The sequence below is a fragment of the Lissotriton helveticus genome, chromosome 7, assembly GCF_964261635.1.
Source record: "Lissotriton helveticus chromosome 7, aLisHel1.1, whole genome shotgun sequence".
NCBI classification, from domain to species: domain Eukaryota; kingdom Metazoa; phylum Chordata; class Amphibia; order Caudata; family Salamandridae; genus Lissotriton; species Lissotriton helveticus.
In genome coordinates, this window is record NC_136068.1 from 596,748,103 (window position 1) to 596,768,497 (window position 20,395).

General features: G+C 45.5%; 1 protein-coding gene across 2 annotated transcripts in view; it reads left to right on the forward strand.

The window, feature by feature from the left end:
* The window catches only part of LOC144768810 (uncharacterized), a 163,034-nt gene that overhangs the window by 31,887 nt on the left and 110,752 nt on the right, over positions 1 to 20,395 (forward strand). For both annotated transcript variants that reach the window (XR_013598632.1, XM_078652770.1), the window contains exon 3: positions 189 to 326. Coding sequence is in view for 1 of the 2 variants with exons in the window: in XM_078652770.1 (XP_078508896.1) it covers positions 189 to 326 (138 nt within the window). In the remaining variant the exon portion in view is untranslated. The remainder of the gene's footprint in view (positions 1 to 188; positions 327 to 20,395) is intronic.

Here is a 20,395-nt window from a genome sequence, read left to right on the forward strand (position 1 = left end):
TCAGCCATTAGTGCCATTAATGTGCTTGGGCACTGTACAGATTGTTCCTGAAGTTGGGAGCGGGCCGTGCTGATAGTGGTTGTACCTGGAGGAGGTTATCAGTGAGCTCTCTCGCTGTTGTCCCTCATGTCTTTAATCCACACATCTTGCGTTGCTTGAACACCTGCCTCTCCTCCTTTTGCTTCCAGGAGCGGATGCTGACACTGATTGCGCAGATCTCGGAGCAGTGCATCCCGCAGCAGCTCCACAGGCGGGAATACCAGATGAAGTTCCCTGACGAGCTCCTCAATGACAACATGAGCACTCACATGCTTTTTGCAGCCGAGGTAAGCTGACTGCTGTCTTCTCCTACTAATCAAGCTCCACTTTGTCTAATGCTAAAGCATTCTTATTAAGGAACTTGCATAGCCAATAGATGTCACCTAAACGACTCCTTATTGGTGGCAGTGGCCTTACTAATTAAGAGCTCATCAAACCTCCTCATTAATGAACATTCCATACCTAGATTGGTCACAGAGAGGTTGGCTGAAGAACCATGCTTTGCCTGACCTTGCAGGTGCACCTGTGTTGTCTCTTTGAGTGGCAAGACACAGCATGATGATGCATGAATCTATGGCTGATGAAGGATACCTATGTTCTGCCAGGTATACAGTCAAAATATCGAGTTTTTAATATCGATTTGCATTAATATCGATTAAAAAATATAGAATGGAGGGAGGAGCTACGCGCGCATCCATGATGGCCGCGTGAGCCCAGGGCTCCCGAGACCCTCGCCACCTCCCGCATTTATCCTGAATATTATCCTGCCAACATCGACGGGCTATTGAAGGCGCAACCCAGCTGACATACTAGCTGTTTTCAGAAACCGATTTGGACTCCGGGAACCGAACTTATGATGTTTTGAACTTTTGTGGCCTGCCCCATGGACTCTTCCGGGCCTCGAGTGGTCTGAGTGCCCCGGCTGTAATTCAACAGCAACGGCTTGCGGAGTCTTGGTTGCTGCCCCGAGTTGACTTTCGGTTTCGTTTTTGGGTCTTCACCCTCTCGCATCTCTATCCTGTCGCAATAGCCCGTGTCGTGCCCGGACCCTGGGTTCTCACTGTAAGCCTACGACGGCCTGTCTGTGGTTTATGCCGTATGCCCGCTAGCTTGCTTTTGGTAATATTGGTGGAAAACGCACAAACCATTTTTACCAGGTCCAGGGCGCTTCCTGGGGGCTTGCCGCCCGATATGGCGGGCAAACCCGACAGCGAGAAACGAAAAACCATGGCTCCTCTCCGAGGTGGTACCATTCAAACGAACGTCATGGACCGCTACACCCAGCCTAAGGTGTCACCCGGAGGGGCGAATAGGAATCGGGGTGAAGTGACCGAAGACCCCGCCATGTTGGCTGATCTTACATTGCAAGACGTCATGGGCGCCATCACTGGTATGAAGACTTCTATGGATCAACAGTATGAAGCCATCGCCCTCAAGCTCGACACAGTGGCCATTGACGTCAATATTATCAGAATGGATTTGTCCAAGACCAACGAAAAGGTAAAATCCTTGGACTTAAAGACTTCCAGCCTCACTACGGATGTCGCTGACCTACAATCGGAGGTGCGTAATCTCCGGATCTCTAATGACCTCTTTAATCGTCAACTGGAGGATTTTGAAAGCCGGGCGAGACGCAATAACGTGCGCATCATTGGTGTTCCGGAAAATTCCACAGCCTCTTCCACGGATCTCCTTGTTGAAGACCTCATCCTCACGCATCTTGCTCCTAAAGGCCTCAGCAAATTCTTTGCCGTGGAACGTGCACATAGAGTTCCGGGTGGTCAGCCTAAAACCGGTGCTCCAGCACGTCCGATTATTGCTAGAATCTTCTATTTCAGGGATAGAGACGCTATCCTGCAAGCATCGCGAACGGGTGGCCCGGTGAAGTTCGAGAATACCACTGTGAGCTTCTACCCGGACTTCACACAATCTGTTCAGAAACAGAGGATGGAGTTCCAAGGAGTGAAGCGGAGACTGAGGGACATGGGACTGAAATATGCGATGCTTTTCCCGACCCGACTACGGATTGAATACGAGGACCGGACATTTTTCTTTGATTGCCCTGACAGAGTGAGTGACTGGCTTGATTCCTTGCCTGAACGACGAGATCGCACGGAACACTTCGGCGGAGCTGAGGGTGGCCAACCTGACCAAGAATGAGCGGAAGCTCCTGAGTTTCTAACACTGTTTACGATATGTCACTGTGGTTTGACGTCTCCTGTATTTCTAAGACTTATGTGTGCAACTAGGGGTGGTGGGGGGTGGGACTCTTTCCTCCTCTGGGTTTCTTCTTGTATATTAGTTCTATGTTAGGGCGACAGGCACACTGCAAGTTGGGGTGGCTTGTGAGTCTAACGCAGGGGTGCAGGGTGGGGGGTGTTCGTTTTTTGGGATTGTGGGGGGAGGGTGGGGAGTGTTTGGGGTGTGTTTTGGTTCTTTTTCAAGGCAACGTATTGATCTACTATTTGATTTGGGTGCTGCGCTGCGGGTGGGGAGGGCTCCGCTACCGTTTCGAGTGTGGGGGGTTGAGACTTCTATGTTAGAATGTTAGTGGATTGGGGGACAGGATAAAACGGGGTGTGGTGTTCCAATACTTGAAACGTTTCTCTCCTGATGTAGTGTTATTGCAGGAAACACATCTGATTGGGAACACTTGTCATGCTATGAATAGGCGGGGATACCACCTTGCTGCCCACGCTGGTTTCACCTCCGGTTCAAGGGGGGGGTGGGTATTCTTGTTCGAAACTCCCTTCCCCTGGAGTTTGACAATGTAATGTGTGACGATAGAGGGCGTTATGCTGTCCTCACTGGTAGGTGGGAGGGGAAGACCATCACGCTGCTTTCTGTATACGTCCCCCCTGGTTTGCAGTCTTCGACCTTTGCTGATTTGGGGAGGGTGGTTCTGGGACTTCCTGACTGTAATTTGAACGTAGGCGGAGATTTTAATTCTGTTGTTTCTGAGGTAGAGGACCACCATCCCCACTGGGATCTTGCACGGTCCCAATCATGGTTGAGTGGATTCCTGGAAACGCTGGGCTTGATTGATTGTTGGAGGGTGATGCACCCGGGTCGGACACAGTTTACCTTCCACTCAGGTGCCCATGGTAGCCTATCCAGGTTGGACTATGTTCTGATGCCGGCAGCACAGGCCTCATTGATAAAGGAGATCAGACACTTAGCTAGGGGGATTTCGGATCACTCTCCCGTATGGCTTCATATGGACATTAATCCGGGCACTGGGGGTCGAGTGGCTCCGATTAACCCCTGGTATCTCCACAACCCCAAGACCCGTGCTGAACTTGTTAAATCTCATGATCACTACTTTCCTGAGAATGAGGGATCGGTGTCTTCTTCTGTCTCATTATGGGAAGCGTTTAAGACGGTCCTTCGTGGACATGCCTTATCATTGATTGCTGGTGCTAAAAAGAGCAGGAATGAGGCGGTGGTCCGACTTGAGGCTGATATTACTGAACTGGAAGGAGAGTTGGAAGTCACCCGAGATAAACTTCATGTCCTCAGTCTCAAACAGTCTGATTATAGGGCCCTAGTGACTGATGCCGCTAAACTCATGAGTAGGGAGCTACAGGGGCGGCTGTATGATGTGGGGACAAGGCTGGGAAATTGATTGCCTGGTTGGATAGAAAGGACCGAGCGAGTCGTGTGGTTCAGATTATTGAGAGGCCTGATGGAATGCGTGTGACTGACCCGGTTGAGATAGTTGAGTGCTTCGCTGATCATTTTCGGGAGGTTTATTCTCCAGTGTCTATTAGGCCCGAAGAAGACTCTCACCAGTTGTTGAGAGATATTTCGCTGCCGTGCCTATCGGACTCAGACAGGGAGCTGCTGGATGCGCCACTTTCAGTGGATGAGATAGCTCTTGCCATACGCTCTCTTCGATCGGGGAAAGCTATGGGTCCCAATGGTCTCCCTATTGAGTTATACAAGTTGCGTCCAGATAGGATTGCACCATATCTCCGCGGTATGTTCTTAGAATCGAGGGATGCTGGCTCCCTCCCTTACGATCAACGTCTTGCATCGATAGTAGTGATTCACAAAGAGGGGAAGCCACGGGCTTGTTGTGCGTCCTACAGACCCATATCGCTTCTTAATGCGGAGCCGAAGATCCTCGCTAAGGTACTAGCTAACCGTCTTATCACTGTGATTAGGGACTTGATTCACCCGGACCAGTCCGGATTCATCCCGCGCCGTAATACAGCACTGAATTTGAGACGCCTACACGACGCTCTCGCGAGAGCCCCATATCTTTTGGAGTCGGCCATCTTGGTCTCCCTTGACGCCATGATGGCTTTTGACACTGTGGAATGGTCGTATTTGTGGGCCGCTCTTGCGAAATTCGGCTTTGTTCCTGGCTTTATTAGCTGGGTGAAACTTCTCTATGAGGCACCGTTGGCGCAGGTAGTGGTCAATGGTCGGGTATCCAGTCCCTTCGCTCTGGGAAGGGGTACTCGGCAGGGATGTCCGTTGTCTTCCCTCCTCTTTGCGCTTGCCCTGGAGCCCCTGACTGCATGGTTACGCTGGGAACCATCGATGAGGGGTATACAGTGGACCCCTGAGTTTGAGGATCGCATATCGCTCAATACGGACGATATTCTGTTGTACCTCACTTCGCCCCAAAAGTCGTTAAACGTGCTGTTTGATGTGTTGATTTCCTTCGGACGCAATTCTGGCCTCATGATTAACTGGTCCAAGTCCTGTATATACGTACTCGCGGGTGGCGCCCCTGCATTGCCGCGTGGGTGTCCAATACAGGTTACACAAGAGGGTTTCAAATATTTGGGAATTTTTATCACTTTAGACCCCGTGGCCAGATATGAACGTAATTTACTCCCTCCGCTACAACGATTGCGTTCTGACGTGGTGGGCTGGCGCGGCCTTCCTCTGTCCCCCCTCGGGCGAGCTACCCTTTTTAAGATGATGTCTTTACCGCGGTTTTTATACGCGCTCCAGAATACGTTTGACGCAGTTCCGGCAAAATACTTCCGGGAAGTGGAGAGTCTACAAAGACAGCTGATTTGGGATGGGCGTGCCCGTATCGCCCTCCCTAAACTTACACTTCCCTGGTATGACGGCGGTATTGCTCTTCCCGATATCAGGCGTTACTACTGGGCCTCGCAACTGAGTGCAATCAATCACGGTATGTATGGTCCGGGTTTAGATCCTGCATTTGAGATGGATAGGTGGCTGTTACCGGGTGGGAATTATATTAGGGCACTATACTCTAGATTGGCGATCCGAACGCTTACTGGACCTACCAAGATCGCGGTGCAGGTGTGGAATTGTGCGAATTCGGCAATGGGGTGGAGCGATAGACTAACCCGAGCGACCCCCTTATACGATTCTTGCAAGTTGGGAAGTTTATGGAGGACGAAAGGCTTTGGGAAATGGGATATGATTGGTATCAGTAGAGTGGGCGATCTCTGGGTTAAGGATAGGATTAAGACTTTCGAGGCCTTGAAAGCGGAATATGAACTGAGTGATCGGGAATTTTTTCGCTATTTACAGATTCGTCACGCGTTCGACTCTGTTTTCCCCATTGGGACCGTTATTCCGGAATCTTCCCCGTTGGAGGATCGGATACTTGACGGATATGTGCCCGATAGCACAATTTCTTTGATTTATAAGAAATTAATTAATGATAGGTCGGACCTGTTAACGCACTTAAGGGAGGTCTGGACCAGAGACGGTTTAATATTAGATGATGAGGACTGGCAGTCCGCGATTTCCTCACCCAAGGAGGTCGCGATACCGGCCCGTCTTCGACTAGTTCAACTCAAGATCTTGCACCGTGTGTATGTTACTGGCCCGCGACTGATTCAAATGGGTTATTCTGTTGATGGGTTATGTATCCGTGGTTGTGGTCAACTTGCTACTTTCCTTCACATCATTTGGGAATGTCCGGAGGTTGCTACATTTTGGAGTAGAGTGCATGCGGTCATGAAAGAGGTCACGGGAGTCGAGATACAACCGGAAGCTAGGCGGTGTCTGCTGAATGTATGGGAACCGAATGACTATGACGTGGCTCAGACGCGATGGGCGACCCTGGCCAACATGATTGCGAAACGAGACATTGCGCAGTTGTGGGGGGCTCCCCGCCCGCCGTCGGTCTCGGTGTGGAAGGAGAACATGGATTGGTGTATGTTTCGAGAGAAGACGGAATATGTGGCGCGTGGTAGGCCCAAAAAATGGGGTAACATTTGGAGTCAATGGAACTCCTACAGAGGAGACATATGCACACCACCCCTTCCTAATGTCCCTGTTGCCCCACACTCTCCCTGATCCGACATTCCATGATTTGTTCTAATTTACATGTTTTAGAATCTTGTGTCTTTTTCCCCCGATTATGCCCCCCCCTCGGATTTTCGTTGATTGACCTGCATTGAGATGTTATTGCCTTTTCCTTCCCGCTCAGAAACGCGCCTGTATTGTAATGCTCCTTTTGCCTTGATTGTTTGTTTTATTTTTATATAATAAAAAGAGTTAAAAAAAAAATATAGAATGGACACAATATCGACTGGACAGAATATAGACTACAAAAATATCGAATAGGATAGCATTAATATTGAATTAAAAAATATAGAATAGACATAATATCGAATAGACAGAATATAGACTACAAAAATATAGAATGGACAGAATATAGACTACAAATATATCGAATTTGAGGTAAGTAAGTTAATATCAATTTTTAAAGTGTTTTTATGTTAGTATATGTTTGAAAAGTGTATATTTATTTTATTATTTATATTAATTAATTATTTTTATGGTATTTAATTTTTGCGTAATATAATTCTGTAACGGGTTGTGGGTTTATAGGGGAATAGGGTGGGAAGTAATTTAATTATAATTAATTAAATATGTTAATGTATTTATTGGTATTTATTTTGAATTAATTGTTAATAAATTATTAATTGGCAATTAATTAAAATATAATTGGTAATTATTTTTAATTATTTGATAATTATGTTAATTTCAGTAATTTATTTTCTGTAGCGGGTTGTGGGTTTATAGGGGAATAGGGTGGAAAGTAATTTAATTATAATTAATTAAATATGTTAATTTATTTATTGGTAATTAGTTTGAATTACTTGTTAATTAATTATTAATTGGTAATTAATTAAAATATAATTGGTCATTAATTTAAATTAATTGATTAATTGATAAATATGTTAATTTTTGTAATTTATTTTCTGTAGCGGGGTTGTAGGTTTATAGGGGAGTAGGGTGGGAAGTTATTGAATGATAAATAAGTAAACATGTTAATTTATTTATTTGTATTTATTTTGAATTAATTGTTAATTAATTATTAATTATTGGTAATTAATTAAAATATAATGGGTAATTCATTTTAATTATTTTATTAATTGATAATTATGTTAATTTTATTAATTTAGTTTCTGTTGTGGGTTGTGGGTTTATAGGGGAATAGGGTGGGGAGTAATTTAATTGTAAGTAATTCTATTTTTAAATTCTTTTTTATTAATTTTATCAAATATTTAATTATTTTTTAATTGTTAATTAATTTTTTGTTAATTGGTAAATAATTTGTATTAGTAGGTAACTATTTTTATTAATTAGTTTTTATTTGTATTTTTAATTGATTAATTAATATATTATATAAAAGTGTTAAGTATTTTAATTAATTTGTAATTGGTATTAATATTTATTTTATTTTTATTTATATATGAAGTATTTACTTTTCCTACTGTTGCACTCACTGGAGTCGGAATAGTAATTTTTACCCTCCTGCTATCCAATGCTTTCCCTACTGTTGCACTCTCTGGAGTGGGAATAGTAATTTTTACCTCTACGCTATCCAGCGCTTTCCCTACTGTTGCACTCTCTGGAGTTGGAATAGTAATTTTTACCCCTACGCTATCCAACGCTTTCCCTACTGTTGCACTCTCTGGAGTTGGAATAATAATTTTTACCCCTACGCTATCCAACGCTTTCCCTACTGTTGCACTCTCTGGAGTGGGAATAGTAATTTTTACCTCTACGCTATCCAACGCGTTCCCTACTGTTGCACTCTCTGGAGTGGGAATAGTAATTTTTACCCCTACGCTATCCAACGCTTTCCCTACTGTTGCACTCTCTGGAGTGGGAATAGTAATTTCTACCCCTACGCTATCCAGCGCTTTCCCTACTGTTGCTCTCTCTGGAGTTGGAATAGTAATTTTTACCCCTACGCTATCCAACACTTTCCCTACTGTTGCACTCTCTGGAGTGGGAATAGTAAGTTTTACCCCTACGCTATCCAACGCTTTCCCTACTGTTGCATTCACTGGAGTGGTAATAGTACATTTTACCCTTTCCGCTATCCTACGGTAAAAATATTGTAATTTTTTAAATTAATATTACGTTTATATATATATATATATATATATATATATATATATATATGTATTAACAATTCAATTTGTATGTTTTTTTTACTTACATTAATTATTTAGTAATTTTAAGGTTATCTAAGTATTTTAAGTATATTTAAGTTAATTATATTTATTATTTCATTAATTTTTAATTAATTTAAAGCATTTAAAAAAATTCGATATTTTGACTAACTATATTTTTTACATCGATATGTTTGATTCGATATTTTTGTGCTTACCTGTTTGGAGATAGGAGGTCGATATTTTGGTATTCTATATTTTTACCTCGATATTTTGGTGGGTCGATATTTTGGCATTCTATATTATGTCAGTGATCCGTTCTGCAAATAGGATCCCTGGGTACAGACGATCCCTGGACAATGTATTGCAATAAACATGTCTTCTAGCTTTTAGAATCATTGTCTCCCTCTTGAAGACTATTTACCCCCCATCTTTACCTCCCCTCACTCCCCAATTCAGGCAGCTTTTGTGTTTACCTTGAATACTCTACAGAGGACAGCCATTTGGAAATGGATGCCAGACTGATTGACTTACTCACACTAGAGTCGTAGGTTCAGGTGGGTGTTTGGGGTGTTTTACTCCCCCTAATAAATGTATTATTTAGTAAATAGTTGGGTACAGGAGCTTTCGTCGGGTATGGTTAGGTGTCTGTCGGATTTCACCTGGGATGTTTAAATACTTCCTCAGACAAATACAGACACTCTTCTGAAGGTCTTAAAACATGGGCATTTTACAAAATACTGTCTTTGAAGTACCCCATACAATCTGCACTCCTTTTCCTTTCCGTTGTCCCTTGAGCCCCCCTCATGCACTGCTTCTCATATAATAGTTAACATGATGTGTGATTGTGAAATCTGAAGCTCGAACAACATCCCCCCCTCCCCCACACACACACCTTTAAAGGAAAACCACAAGAGGTGAAACGGCAGCTCTTGCGAAATGGAAGCAGGGCAGTAAACTTGAAAATCCCCTCAAAAAGAGAAGTTAACTCTAGGGCCTCCTTCAGTAATGATCTGTATGATTTTGCATGTAAGGACTTGAGGACGGCAGCAGTTAGTGTGCTAGCAGAGCATCATATAAGGCACACGTTTAGAGGCCTAAGAGGTGGGAAAACATGTAGCTGCTTCAGAAAGAGAGAATGATGCAAGAGCCGATGAGGTAACTGTTGCTTGTGTGCATATACCACTGATTGGTTGACTGTTATCTACAAATGTGTAAGAGTAAGACGTCTGAGTTATAATCACTCGAGAACTGGTCGCTGGAGACAGTGGAGTAACTCTTATGGATGCTTCCTGTGTCGTAGCCCTACAGGCCCCTTGCCACACCATGCACAGCATGGGTGGCAGGGACCAGACCTCTCATCTGAAATATGATGACCAGTCTGGCAGAAAGGACTAGACTCAATGGACGGAAACGTTGAAAAGCCAGGCAAAAGACCTCGTTGAGGCATCGGCAGGCGTATTACCTGAAGCTTTCCGTGTCATGAAGCCTGTTTTCAAAGCTTGAGGAGACACAGAATGCTAAGAGAAGTTGCAAGACCAAATTAGGAATTTATTGGTGGACAGTAAGTGGGAGACACTCAGTGAGTTACTACTAAGGGCTAGCAATCCCATTGGGCAAATTACGAGGCACCAGTGGGAATGCACACTCTGCGGAAGGTCATTCCCACGGGTCTTTGCTTTTACCCTGCTAAGAATCATTTGCCGAACACAATACTTATATAGCAGCTAAGTTTTCAGTATGCTTATGTGTGGCATTTCCATGTTGTCAGCAGAATTATGTGTGATATTTCAATTCATATGCTTGACACTTTATATCGAGTAGAACAAGGTGTAATGCTTAATTTGAGACGGTGGTTGCTGGTGGGGCAACAGCACTGATGTTTGGGGGACCGGCTTTTATTTTTTCTAAGCAGACATTTCCTAAGAGTAAGAGAGGGAAAACTTACAAACAGGACAAAAGGAAGAAGAGAAAGAAGTAAAAAATATCACAAAGGATGAAAGCAGGAACCCACAAGAGTGAGCTAAAGGGACAGGGAGTGTGGCATTGAAGTAAAGAGGCCTGTGGTGGATTCGTGAGTACTCAGCCTTGTTATTCGGCACACTGACATTAATTAGCGCCGGCTGTGGGCTTCTGAGCAGCAATTTGGGCACCGGCACTCATTATTTTACAAATTGAGCACTGACAAAGCAGTTATACTGACGTAAAGATAGATAAATTATTACCCATTTAATTGATAGTTATGTCCTTGCCACTGCCTTACAACAGCTGCTACACTCATGAAACCCTTCAGCAAGGTCACTAAACTATAGCTTTTTTAACAAGACTGTAGTGACAAACTCCGTAAACGCCGGGAGGGTTCAGCTGAGGTTTATTAGAAAACAGCTACAGAAAGCAGAAAGGCGAGTCGGTGGTACACATCCAGCTCCAACCGCTCTCCGTATCATTTCAAAATACAGAGAACCCAGTAACAGAGCATCCAGGCAACCATCAACATTCTACATGACAAAGCCTGGAATGGAACATATGACACGCTAATTCAGTATAAAGCTACAATGCTAAATGAAATAGGAGAGCCAGTACAACATACCCTCTTTTCTCAATAAAACAAAAAGATATAAAAACAAAAAAACAAAACGAATAAAACAGTTGAAGATAAAATAAGGTGAACAGTAACCAGCAACACTTCACAGTCGGTATCTTTTGGGAACCACTCTGGATTTTGTGCTCCTCCTAAGAGAGACTTGATAAGGTCCAAAAGCCTCACGAGAAGCAGGTAAAGCTGAGGTGCATCCCCGTTCATAATGAGTGATGCGAATTTAAAGAAAATATAACCCCCCCCTCCCCCCGGAAAAAACAACTCCCTTCCTCTCCCCCCCCCGGTGGTGACTAGATTATAATATTAAAAGAAAATAATACACAGGAGGCAAGTTGCAACTTGGCAACTTGACTAGTGATAAGCGTGGCTCAAATCCACCTGAGTGACTTATCACACTCACCTATAATCACCAAGTAAGAAGTCAGCCGGACAGTGGAGAAGAATAAACAAAGTATTTTATTAGGCCACAAACTCCCATATGAGAGGGCCCTGTCCGACCTCACCCCTAAGAGTGCGCCGAGAGGACTGCCTCATCTCATCACAGCAATACATTATATCATGGTACAGCAAAGTAAAACACGCCCATGCTGGAAAAGTACTGGACCCCGGAGAGGGTGAACAATGGCCTCACACAAGAGGCATCTGCACCTGCAATAGCAACATTTGGTTATCTCTGCCCAAGGCTGCGGAGCCGGGCCTCAGCATCTCCAGCCTATGGGAACATTGCTGATTAGAAATTGCTATAGTTTCGATCACAGATAGCTAAGAAACGAAAACTGCTGCGTTCAGGGTTTTTCCATTCCTACGGGAGGGGGAATGAGCGAGTGCGACTCGCACGCAGAGAGAAGCAACCCAAATGGTGGCACACAAGCTAAGCTAAGAAAACTAAATAACATCACACGCATAAATGAATAATGAAATGGAGAATATAAACGTAAATGCATAAATGAATACATCATTAGTTAGACACATTATGCTAACTCATGAATGTAAATGTAAGTGGGCGGGGCATCAGAAAATGAAACCTATCAGACCCTCCTTTTAGCATTATGTGGCTAACATGGGCGTAGCCTTTATTAGCTAAAAGATAAAGTCTTTACACATCATGCTAGTGACGGGGGAAACATATCAATCAAGAACATCAGCATCAATAAGCATCAACCAGTGCACATCATTGAGCTCCATGTCATTAGAAACAGGATACTGGCGGGTCGGTCTTTTGGGATGTTGCAAATTACTGCCACACATGGAGCAACAAGGGGGAAGGCAATAAACACATAAGCAAAAAGTCAGCAATATACCCACTACTCCTACAACACCCATCAAAATCTTCCAGCCCCAAGAGGAGAAAACACCCCACAACCATGTCTGTAGTGACCAAGTACCAGTGTCCTGATGAAGTTCAGTCGCTAATCTATGAAGTTTCTGTACAGCAAAGTTAACAGTGGGGGCCGAGTCAGGAATGTACACACAGCAAGACGTCCCGATGACGTGACAGGCTCCACCCCTATCAGCAAGAATAACGTCAAGCACCATCCTAGTCTGAATCGTAAATAATCTCATAGCCTGCATCTCCACAGACATATTAGCTGCAATGTCTGCCTCAGTATTTACTACTTTCTCCATCACCCTTGACAGTCTCCGAATAGCCCTACTGTTAAATATGGGACCCCAGAACGGCAGTAAACCATTAGAAAAATCTGTCCATTGCTGCACAGAAGTATCAGTCTGATCTACATCCTCAACTTGAAGTGCCCTCCTTTGACGCTGTCCAGGCATTATAGCAAACCGACGATGAGTCTTATGATAGTCTGAGGGTGCCACATAGACAGGGGGAAGCAGATAAGCCAGATAGCAGACCCCAACCCTCAGGCAACGACAGGTATCCATTATCTCCACAAATAAAGTAAATATTTTGGGGAGTGACCAAAGAAGGACTAAGGGGCAAACGAATCGAAGCAGTAACATTGCAAGAACTGTTCCCAACCTTTATAGGGCCCCTCCCTAGGATACAGAAGAATGGTGAGGGCCCAACAACTGCCAGGGGCACCAAAGAACGACTACTACCATTTGTCACAGGAGGGTGTATATAAGCCAGAGAAGAGTTCAACTGTAAAAAAGTCTCCCTAACTTTGTCAGTGTCGTTAGGAGTCACAAATCGTCCCACTTTCTTCGAGCATGTTTCCAGAAATGTCTGATCGAAACGTCCGGCAGTAAACAACTGTCTAAGAGAAGAGGTGGGCATAGGGCGTACTCGCATTGTCAAAGTAGATCCTTTACTAGGTAATCGAGGATCCAGAAAATCAGGTTGTTGAAAGAATTTCACCATGCCAATTAAAGTGTACCATCCCACACAACAATTCACAGGATTTAAAGGGAGCGCCAGCAATCTATCCTTTTTATAGGCAGCAGAAGGTAGGAACCTACAAACCCAACAATCTGTCACAATATACACGGCATGGGCATGATGTAGAGTCTTGATAAAAACATTATCACGGTAACCTTTTCGCAAACATTGTTCACCATAATCAACAGTAACCATATTGTGCTCGGGGAGGGCAGAAGGGGTAGGGATAAACATATGAACAGGATAGGCTTTATCTAAGAAAAACAGTATTCCAAGAATTATTAGAAACACAATGATGAATATCACAATGGCCACTATTTTTCCTTTTCGGGGCAGAGCAAGCCATGGAGAGTCGTGTTCTGGTCTACGAGGAGCTGCAAAAGGCTGCTCCTCCTCAGGAATGGGGCGGCCAAAGGGGTACATGTTCCCTAACTAAAAGTCCAAAACTAAACTAAAAGGTAATCAAACAGTCACAGTCACACCGAAGCCGGCCGGGGATTCTTCACCCTCAGAAGGGATCTTCTCCCTGTGTCCATTAAAACCTCACAGGCAGGCTTCTATTGTTCGTTCCCTAATCCCACGACGGAGTCGCACAGCTTTTGCAACTCAGGAGCACTTAATCCGGGCCCAGGCGCAATCCTAGTGACCCATCTGACAATGTCTCGACAGTGCACCAGGGCTCTTACCAGCAGTCCGTCCCTAACACTTAACTATTCTCTTCTAAATTCCTATCTCAGCCCTTCTTCCAGTGCTCAGTTCTCCTTCCTTCCCTTCCTGGGCCGCAGATTATAACGAGTGCTCCCTCGCACCTCTGGATCTGTAAACCGAATGGGGGGCTCAATGGCAGGGGACTTATCCGCTGATGTTTGCTCACTGTGATCAGGAGGGGCCTCACCACTTGCAATCAGAGCCGGCCTTTTCTCCCTTTGATCCGGCTCCTCACCCCTCAACAAAGCATCCAAGAAGGGTATGTACCAAGGAACTACTTCACATTCGTCATCAGCGACGCCGTTTCTCACCCATTCGTCATATGGCAGTGGCAGTGGGAAGCGCTTCACGTGGGACGCATGTGTCCTCGCCTTGCGACCCTGGATCCGGAGTGCGGTGCGGGTGGTGAGGAGGACTTGCCTTGGCTCCGACCACCTTGGATCCAAGCAGGACTTCCGCTGGTACTTCTTAACGACAAACCAGTCCACGGGTCGTATGGTGTGCCCTTCCCCCTCCGGCCGCGGCTTCAGGGTGTCTGCTACCTGCTGGTGAACAGAACGGAGATCTTTAGTCAAAGCATACAGGTAATCTATCAACAAAGGGTATTCTATCTCCGAGAAACATTTAGGTCTAGGGACACCCCACACATTGGCCGGACGGCCAAAAATAACCTCGTGAGGTGAGACACCTGCCGTGGAATTAACTGTCACTCTAGTAGAAAGCAAAGCCAAGGGGAGTGCGTCTGGCCAACGTAACCCTGTACTCTCTTGTATTTTGGCAATTTTTAGCTTTAAAGTCCCGTTAAACCTCTCTACCAAACTCGCAGCCTGGGGGTGTCGTGCTGCATGAAATTTCTGTGATATCTGTAGTCCCTTACATATCTGTTCCATCAATTTAGCATTAAAGGATGTGCCGTTGTCACTCCAGATCACCCGGGGCAATCCGTAGCGAGAAAAATATTCCTTTATCAACATCTTAGCTGTCGAGCTAGCTGTACAATCCTTAGTTGGGAAAGCCTCCACCCACCTACTAAAGGAGCACACCACCACCAGGACGTACTTGAGATTATTGACTCTCCCCATTTCAATATAATCCATCTGGATCACTTCAAAAGGAAAAGAAGGAGGAGCAAAATTGCCAACCGGAACAGGTGTTCCCTTTTCAGGATTGTCTTAAACAAACCATGCACTGCTGCACTAAATGGGTTGCCACCTTGGAAATGTTCTTATTGCTCCACACTGGGTCTAGTAATTTACATATTCCTTTCGCACTAATATGAGCTGGCCCATGAGCCATTGTCACCACTGGGAGGACATATGCGTCCAGGAGTAACCTTCGTCTTTTGTCTGACACATCCGTCCAACACTCATCCGAGTCCAACCGTCCCCCACCATCCTTCCATGTCCCCAGCTCATCCTCAGTCGCTTTTTCTTGTATGTTCCGCACACTTTGTACAGTATCCGCAAACATGTTAACGTCCGGTACCCACCTAGCTGGTCCTGCCACAAACATTTGTGGGAGTTTTGTCCTAGCTGTCTCCTTAGCTGTCTGATCTGCAAATGCATTGCCCCGTCCTACATCATCCACCACCGCTTTGTGTGCACTACATTTGATCACAGCCAGTCGTCTGGGAAGCGTCAATGCTGTCAATAGTCGTAATATCAACGGACCATTCTGGATCCTCTGTCCGTGTGATGTCAAAAAACCCCTCTCTGCCCACAGTCGCCCATAACTATGAGCCACGCCGAAGGCGTATTGGCTGTCAGTGTAAATATTTATGTCAAGTCCTTCACTCAATTCACACGCTCGCATCAATGCTATTATTTCTGCAGCTTGGGCTGAGTGGTACGGGACCCTAGAAGTCTCCACCACTGTTTTCAATATTGTGATTGCGTATGCTGCAGTTGAGGTACCATCTGCAAGTTTAAAACAGGAACCGTCAACATACAGCTCCCCGTCGGGATCATCTAGGGGGGTGTCCGTTAAATCTATCCTTCCCTTCGTCTCCTCCTCTGTCCGAAACAAACAATCATGGACTTCATCGTCCTTTTCATCTGAAGGGATGGGTAACAACGTGGCTGGGTTCAAAGTGGCGCATCTTTTAATCGTAACATGGGTGCAAATAAAGTGAGCTCATAACCAGTAAGACGAGCGCTAGTTAAATGCTGCGTCTGCGTTTTGCTCAATAAAGTGTCGACAGCATGCGGTACCATTACTGTGAGATCAGAACCCAGCACAAGCCCCACCGATTGTCTAATTGAGACCGCAGCAGCCGCTGTAGCCCTTAGACAGCTCGGCAAAGCTCTCGCCACATTGTCAAGCATAGCAGAAAAATAAGCGCACGGTCTCTGTTTCCCGCCAAAACATTGAGTTAGGACAGACAACGCGCAACCTTCCGCCTCATGTACATAAAGCACAAAAGGCTTCTGGTAATCAGGAGTTCCCAAAACAGGTGCAGAACACAAAGCAGTTTTTAGTGACTCAAAAGCTTCTTGGCATTCTGGAGTCCAGGGTAGGGGTTCGCGCACCTCCTTAGTAGTCAGATACAGAAGGGGTTTGGTTAGTAAGGCATAATTGGGTATCCACTGGCGACAATACGAGGTTATGCCCAAAAACGCGCGCACCTCTCGCTGCATGTTAGGTACAGCCATGTTAGTTATCGCCTTGATGCGCTCCGGTGTCAACCTCCTCCCCTCCTTCGATAGGAGATGACCTAAGTAGGTAACCTCCTGTCGAAAGTATTGAAATTTAGAAAGGGACACTTTAGGTCCATTTCGAGCCAAATGGTGCAACAATTTAACCGTAGCATCTCGACACCCATCTTCGGTGTCAGATGCTATTAAAAGATCATCTACATATTGCAATAAAACATTGCCCTTGGGGAGTTCCAAATCATCCAATTGAGCCTTCAAAGCCTGACTATAAATGCTGGGGCTCTCGGTATAGCCTTGAGGAATTCTACAAAATCTGAAGCTTCGGCCAGCCAATGAGAATCCGAAAAGATAACGGCTGTCAGGGTGTACCGGGATACTAAAGAAAGCATTTTTCAAATCCAAAACTGAAAAATATCTGGCGGTGGGAGGGATCCTTGTCAAAATCGTTGTAATGTCAGAGACCACCGGATATTGTGGTTCAACCACCTTATTAATGTGGCGTAAATCAAACACAAAACGATAAACATCAGGTTCACCATCACCTGCATCAGCAGAAGGTCTTTTAAGAATCGGGAGAGTGGGGCTATTACAAATGTTAGAGGCCGTCTCCTCCACTACACCTGACCGTATCAAATCCTGTATTATTTGTAGCAAAGCCATTTCACCGTCCTTGGATATTTTATACTGCGGTATTCGGGGCAATCGAGCTCCCACCTTAACCTTGATGGATACGGGGGGAATATCCACCTTTCCCACATCGGTATCACTACTGGCCCATAAAGTCTCCGGGATGTCTACAAACTCAGCTGGAAGAGGCTCGTCTTTTGAGAAGCACTGTTGCGCACGCGCGACAGTAGGACCCAAAGTGACGTACACACCGTCCGGAGAACAGTAAATGGTAGAATGTAATCTCTTCAACAAGTCCAAAACCAGCAAATTCTCGCCACAATTCGAAGTCAAAAGGAAAGGAGAGTCAATTGTGAAAGGACCAATCGTAAGTGTAAGAGGCTTAGAAATGGGGCTAATTACCGGAGTACCTGAGAACCCAACGGAAATATTATTCCTGCCAGACAGAGCCGCCCCTGGGACCTGAGAACGTGCTACAGAACTCTTCATAGCACCCGTGTCCACCAAAAATTTCTGAGGAGACCCCAACAAATCCGCAGTCACATGGGGTCCTAGTTGATCAACATCCACAGAAACTGGTCCCATGCTCTGTCCTACGCTGTCCTAGTTATGGGAGAAGCCAGTCATGTCATCCAATGCGTATGCGTCGTGGTAGTACTGCCTGTCTCCGTCATGGTCACCCTCACTTTGAAAATGTTGTCGATCCCTCTCTCCGTCAAAGTGATTTCTCCCTGGTCGCCTTCCTTCATCAAACTGTCTGTCATCCCTGCCAAATTCACCACGACCTCTACCTCTGCCTGGTCAAGCATTGGACAGAAGCTCTGGACAATCTCTCCACCAGTGCCCCTCCTTTTTGCAGTTCGCCTACTGATTCGGCCCCAAACGCTCTCTCTTCTCTCCCCTTCCATAACTAATTCCACCTCGACCTGCTACCATAGCTGGGGCTCCACGTCCCCGACCCTTCGACACCTGCTGCAGCAGCACCCTTGTCTTCAAGTCTTTGGCTTTCTTTTCCTGTCTGTCTTTGTTCTCATTCTCTCTATGTTCATAATACTGAGCCATACTCAAAATACCAGAGGCGGTGGACGTCGTCCACGTACTCCCCGATGCCTGCAATCTAGCCGCTATTTCTGGTAACAAGTTAGTGACAAACCTATTCACAAAAAGTCGCAGGCCCCCATCCTGAGAGAGATCCTGACCACTAAAATCCAAAAAGGCTTCCTCGAAACGAGTGAAGAAATCCGAAACCGCTTCGTCCTTTTTTTGTCTACATGCAGTCAACTTATCCCAATCCACCTTCTGTGGAGGAATAAGAGAGTGCATAAATTTTAATATCCGCCCCGGTAATGCTAAAATCTCAGATTTCGGTTTGTCTCCTGGCTTCCGTTCCTTATCCCAGTCCTTAAATTCCTCCCAAGTACCTCCCAATTCCTCCGCATGATCTGTACCCTTCACCTGCCTCCACACATCCACCGGAACCAGTAATCCAAAGAACAATTCTATGTCAGCTAAAGTCATGACCGTCGAGGAAGCTGCTTCCGTCAATTCTTTGTAATAAGCAGTCAGGTTTTTTCTAGAGTCGGGCAACTGCGCTTTCAGCGCCAACACCTCACTCCGTTTCCAAGGCGTGTATACCCACTGTTCCTGGAAACGAGCCTCTACATGAGCTCTGGTCACATTATTCGTTACTGGGTCCACCACTGCAGGCACTTCAGGATGGAAAATAGGACGAACTTCGCGCATTGAGTGCACTCCAGAAAAATAGGCCCCTCCTGCTGACGGCAACTCATTTCTATACTCCAGCAAAGTCCGCAAATTCTGTAACACATCTTTCATACCAGTATTAGCCCTATAGGCTCTCTCCTTAATGTCATACAGAACCCGGGGCGCCATACCACCATAACCCTGTTCCCACAATGCTATCAGCGTTGTTGACATATGCCATAAAGCATGCTGCTGCATCAGAGGCTCATAATCCTTCATTGTGGACCAGATGTCTTCCAGTGCATAAATAGGATTCCTAGCCCACTGCAAGCCTGATTAGCCACAATCGTTTTTTCGTCCAACCCAACAGTAGAGCGTGTAAGTAATTTACGTACTTGGGTAAGTAGCCCACTTCCGACACCTCGAGTCGGGGTCGCCAACTCACCTTGGGGGGTAGTGCTAGCAGAAACAGTAGGAAGTGCAGAAGAGATCACAGAGGGGGCAGGTGAGTTCGCCGCAAAGAGAGAAACCAAGGGCGCGGTCACGGAAGAGGTGACAGAAGACAGTGCTTGTTCAACATCTCTCAACAAAGTAGGTGCCGAAACAGAGGAAGTGGGGGTGCCGAACAAGGGAGGAGCAACCGTTTGTGGAACTGAAACCACTGCAGGGGAAGCAGAACTTGTCAACACGGGGTACAATGATTGCGGAGCATACGGGGGAGGGGGTCGAACATTCAAAATGTCCTCCATCTCATCTTGCTCTTCCTCTCTCACTACATAGCTTTTATCCGTCTGTAACCTATGAAGTCTGTCTGCGCGCTCAATCTGTTTCTCATTCTCTTTCTTAGTATGTTCTCTCGCCTTTTGTGCCATCGTCTGCGCTGCTCTCTTCTGAGCCACCTTCTCCTCTCTCATCTGTCGTTCCCTTACTTCTTTTTGCCACATCCTCAAGGAATCGAACATACTCTTAGCAAATAATCTGTCCTGCAAATAATCTATTTTTGCCACATCGAAAGAACCAATCAACGGCCATTGCAAATCTACATTACCCTTGGTATACTTGTGCCACAAAGTATTAAACAAAATTGGAGTCAATCCATGTTTAACATACATCTCGAAATTAAGTGAGCTCTCCACTGGGGCGGGTTGGCTCTCAGCCAATCTAGTGTCCGAGGCGCCGCAGCAGCACCCGAGGCACCGTAGCTTACTGAAACACGGCATCTTCACCCACTCAGTCACACACACCAACACAAAATTCACGCTTCCTATGCATCAAATCCCTGCCAAACACGTGTTACCAAAATGGG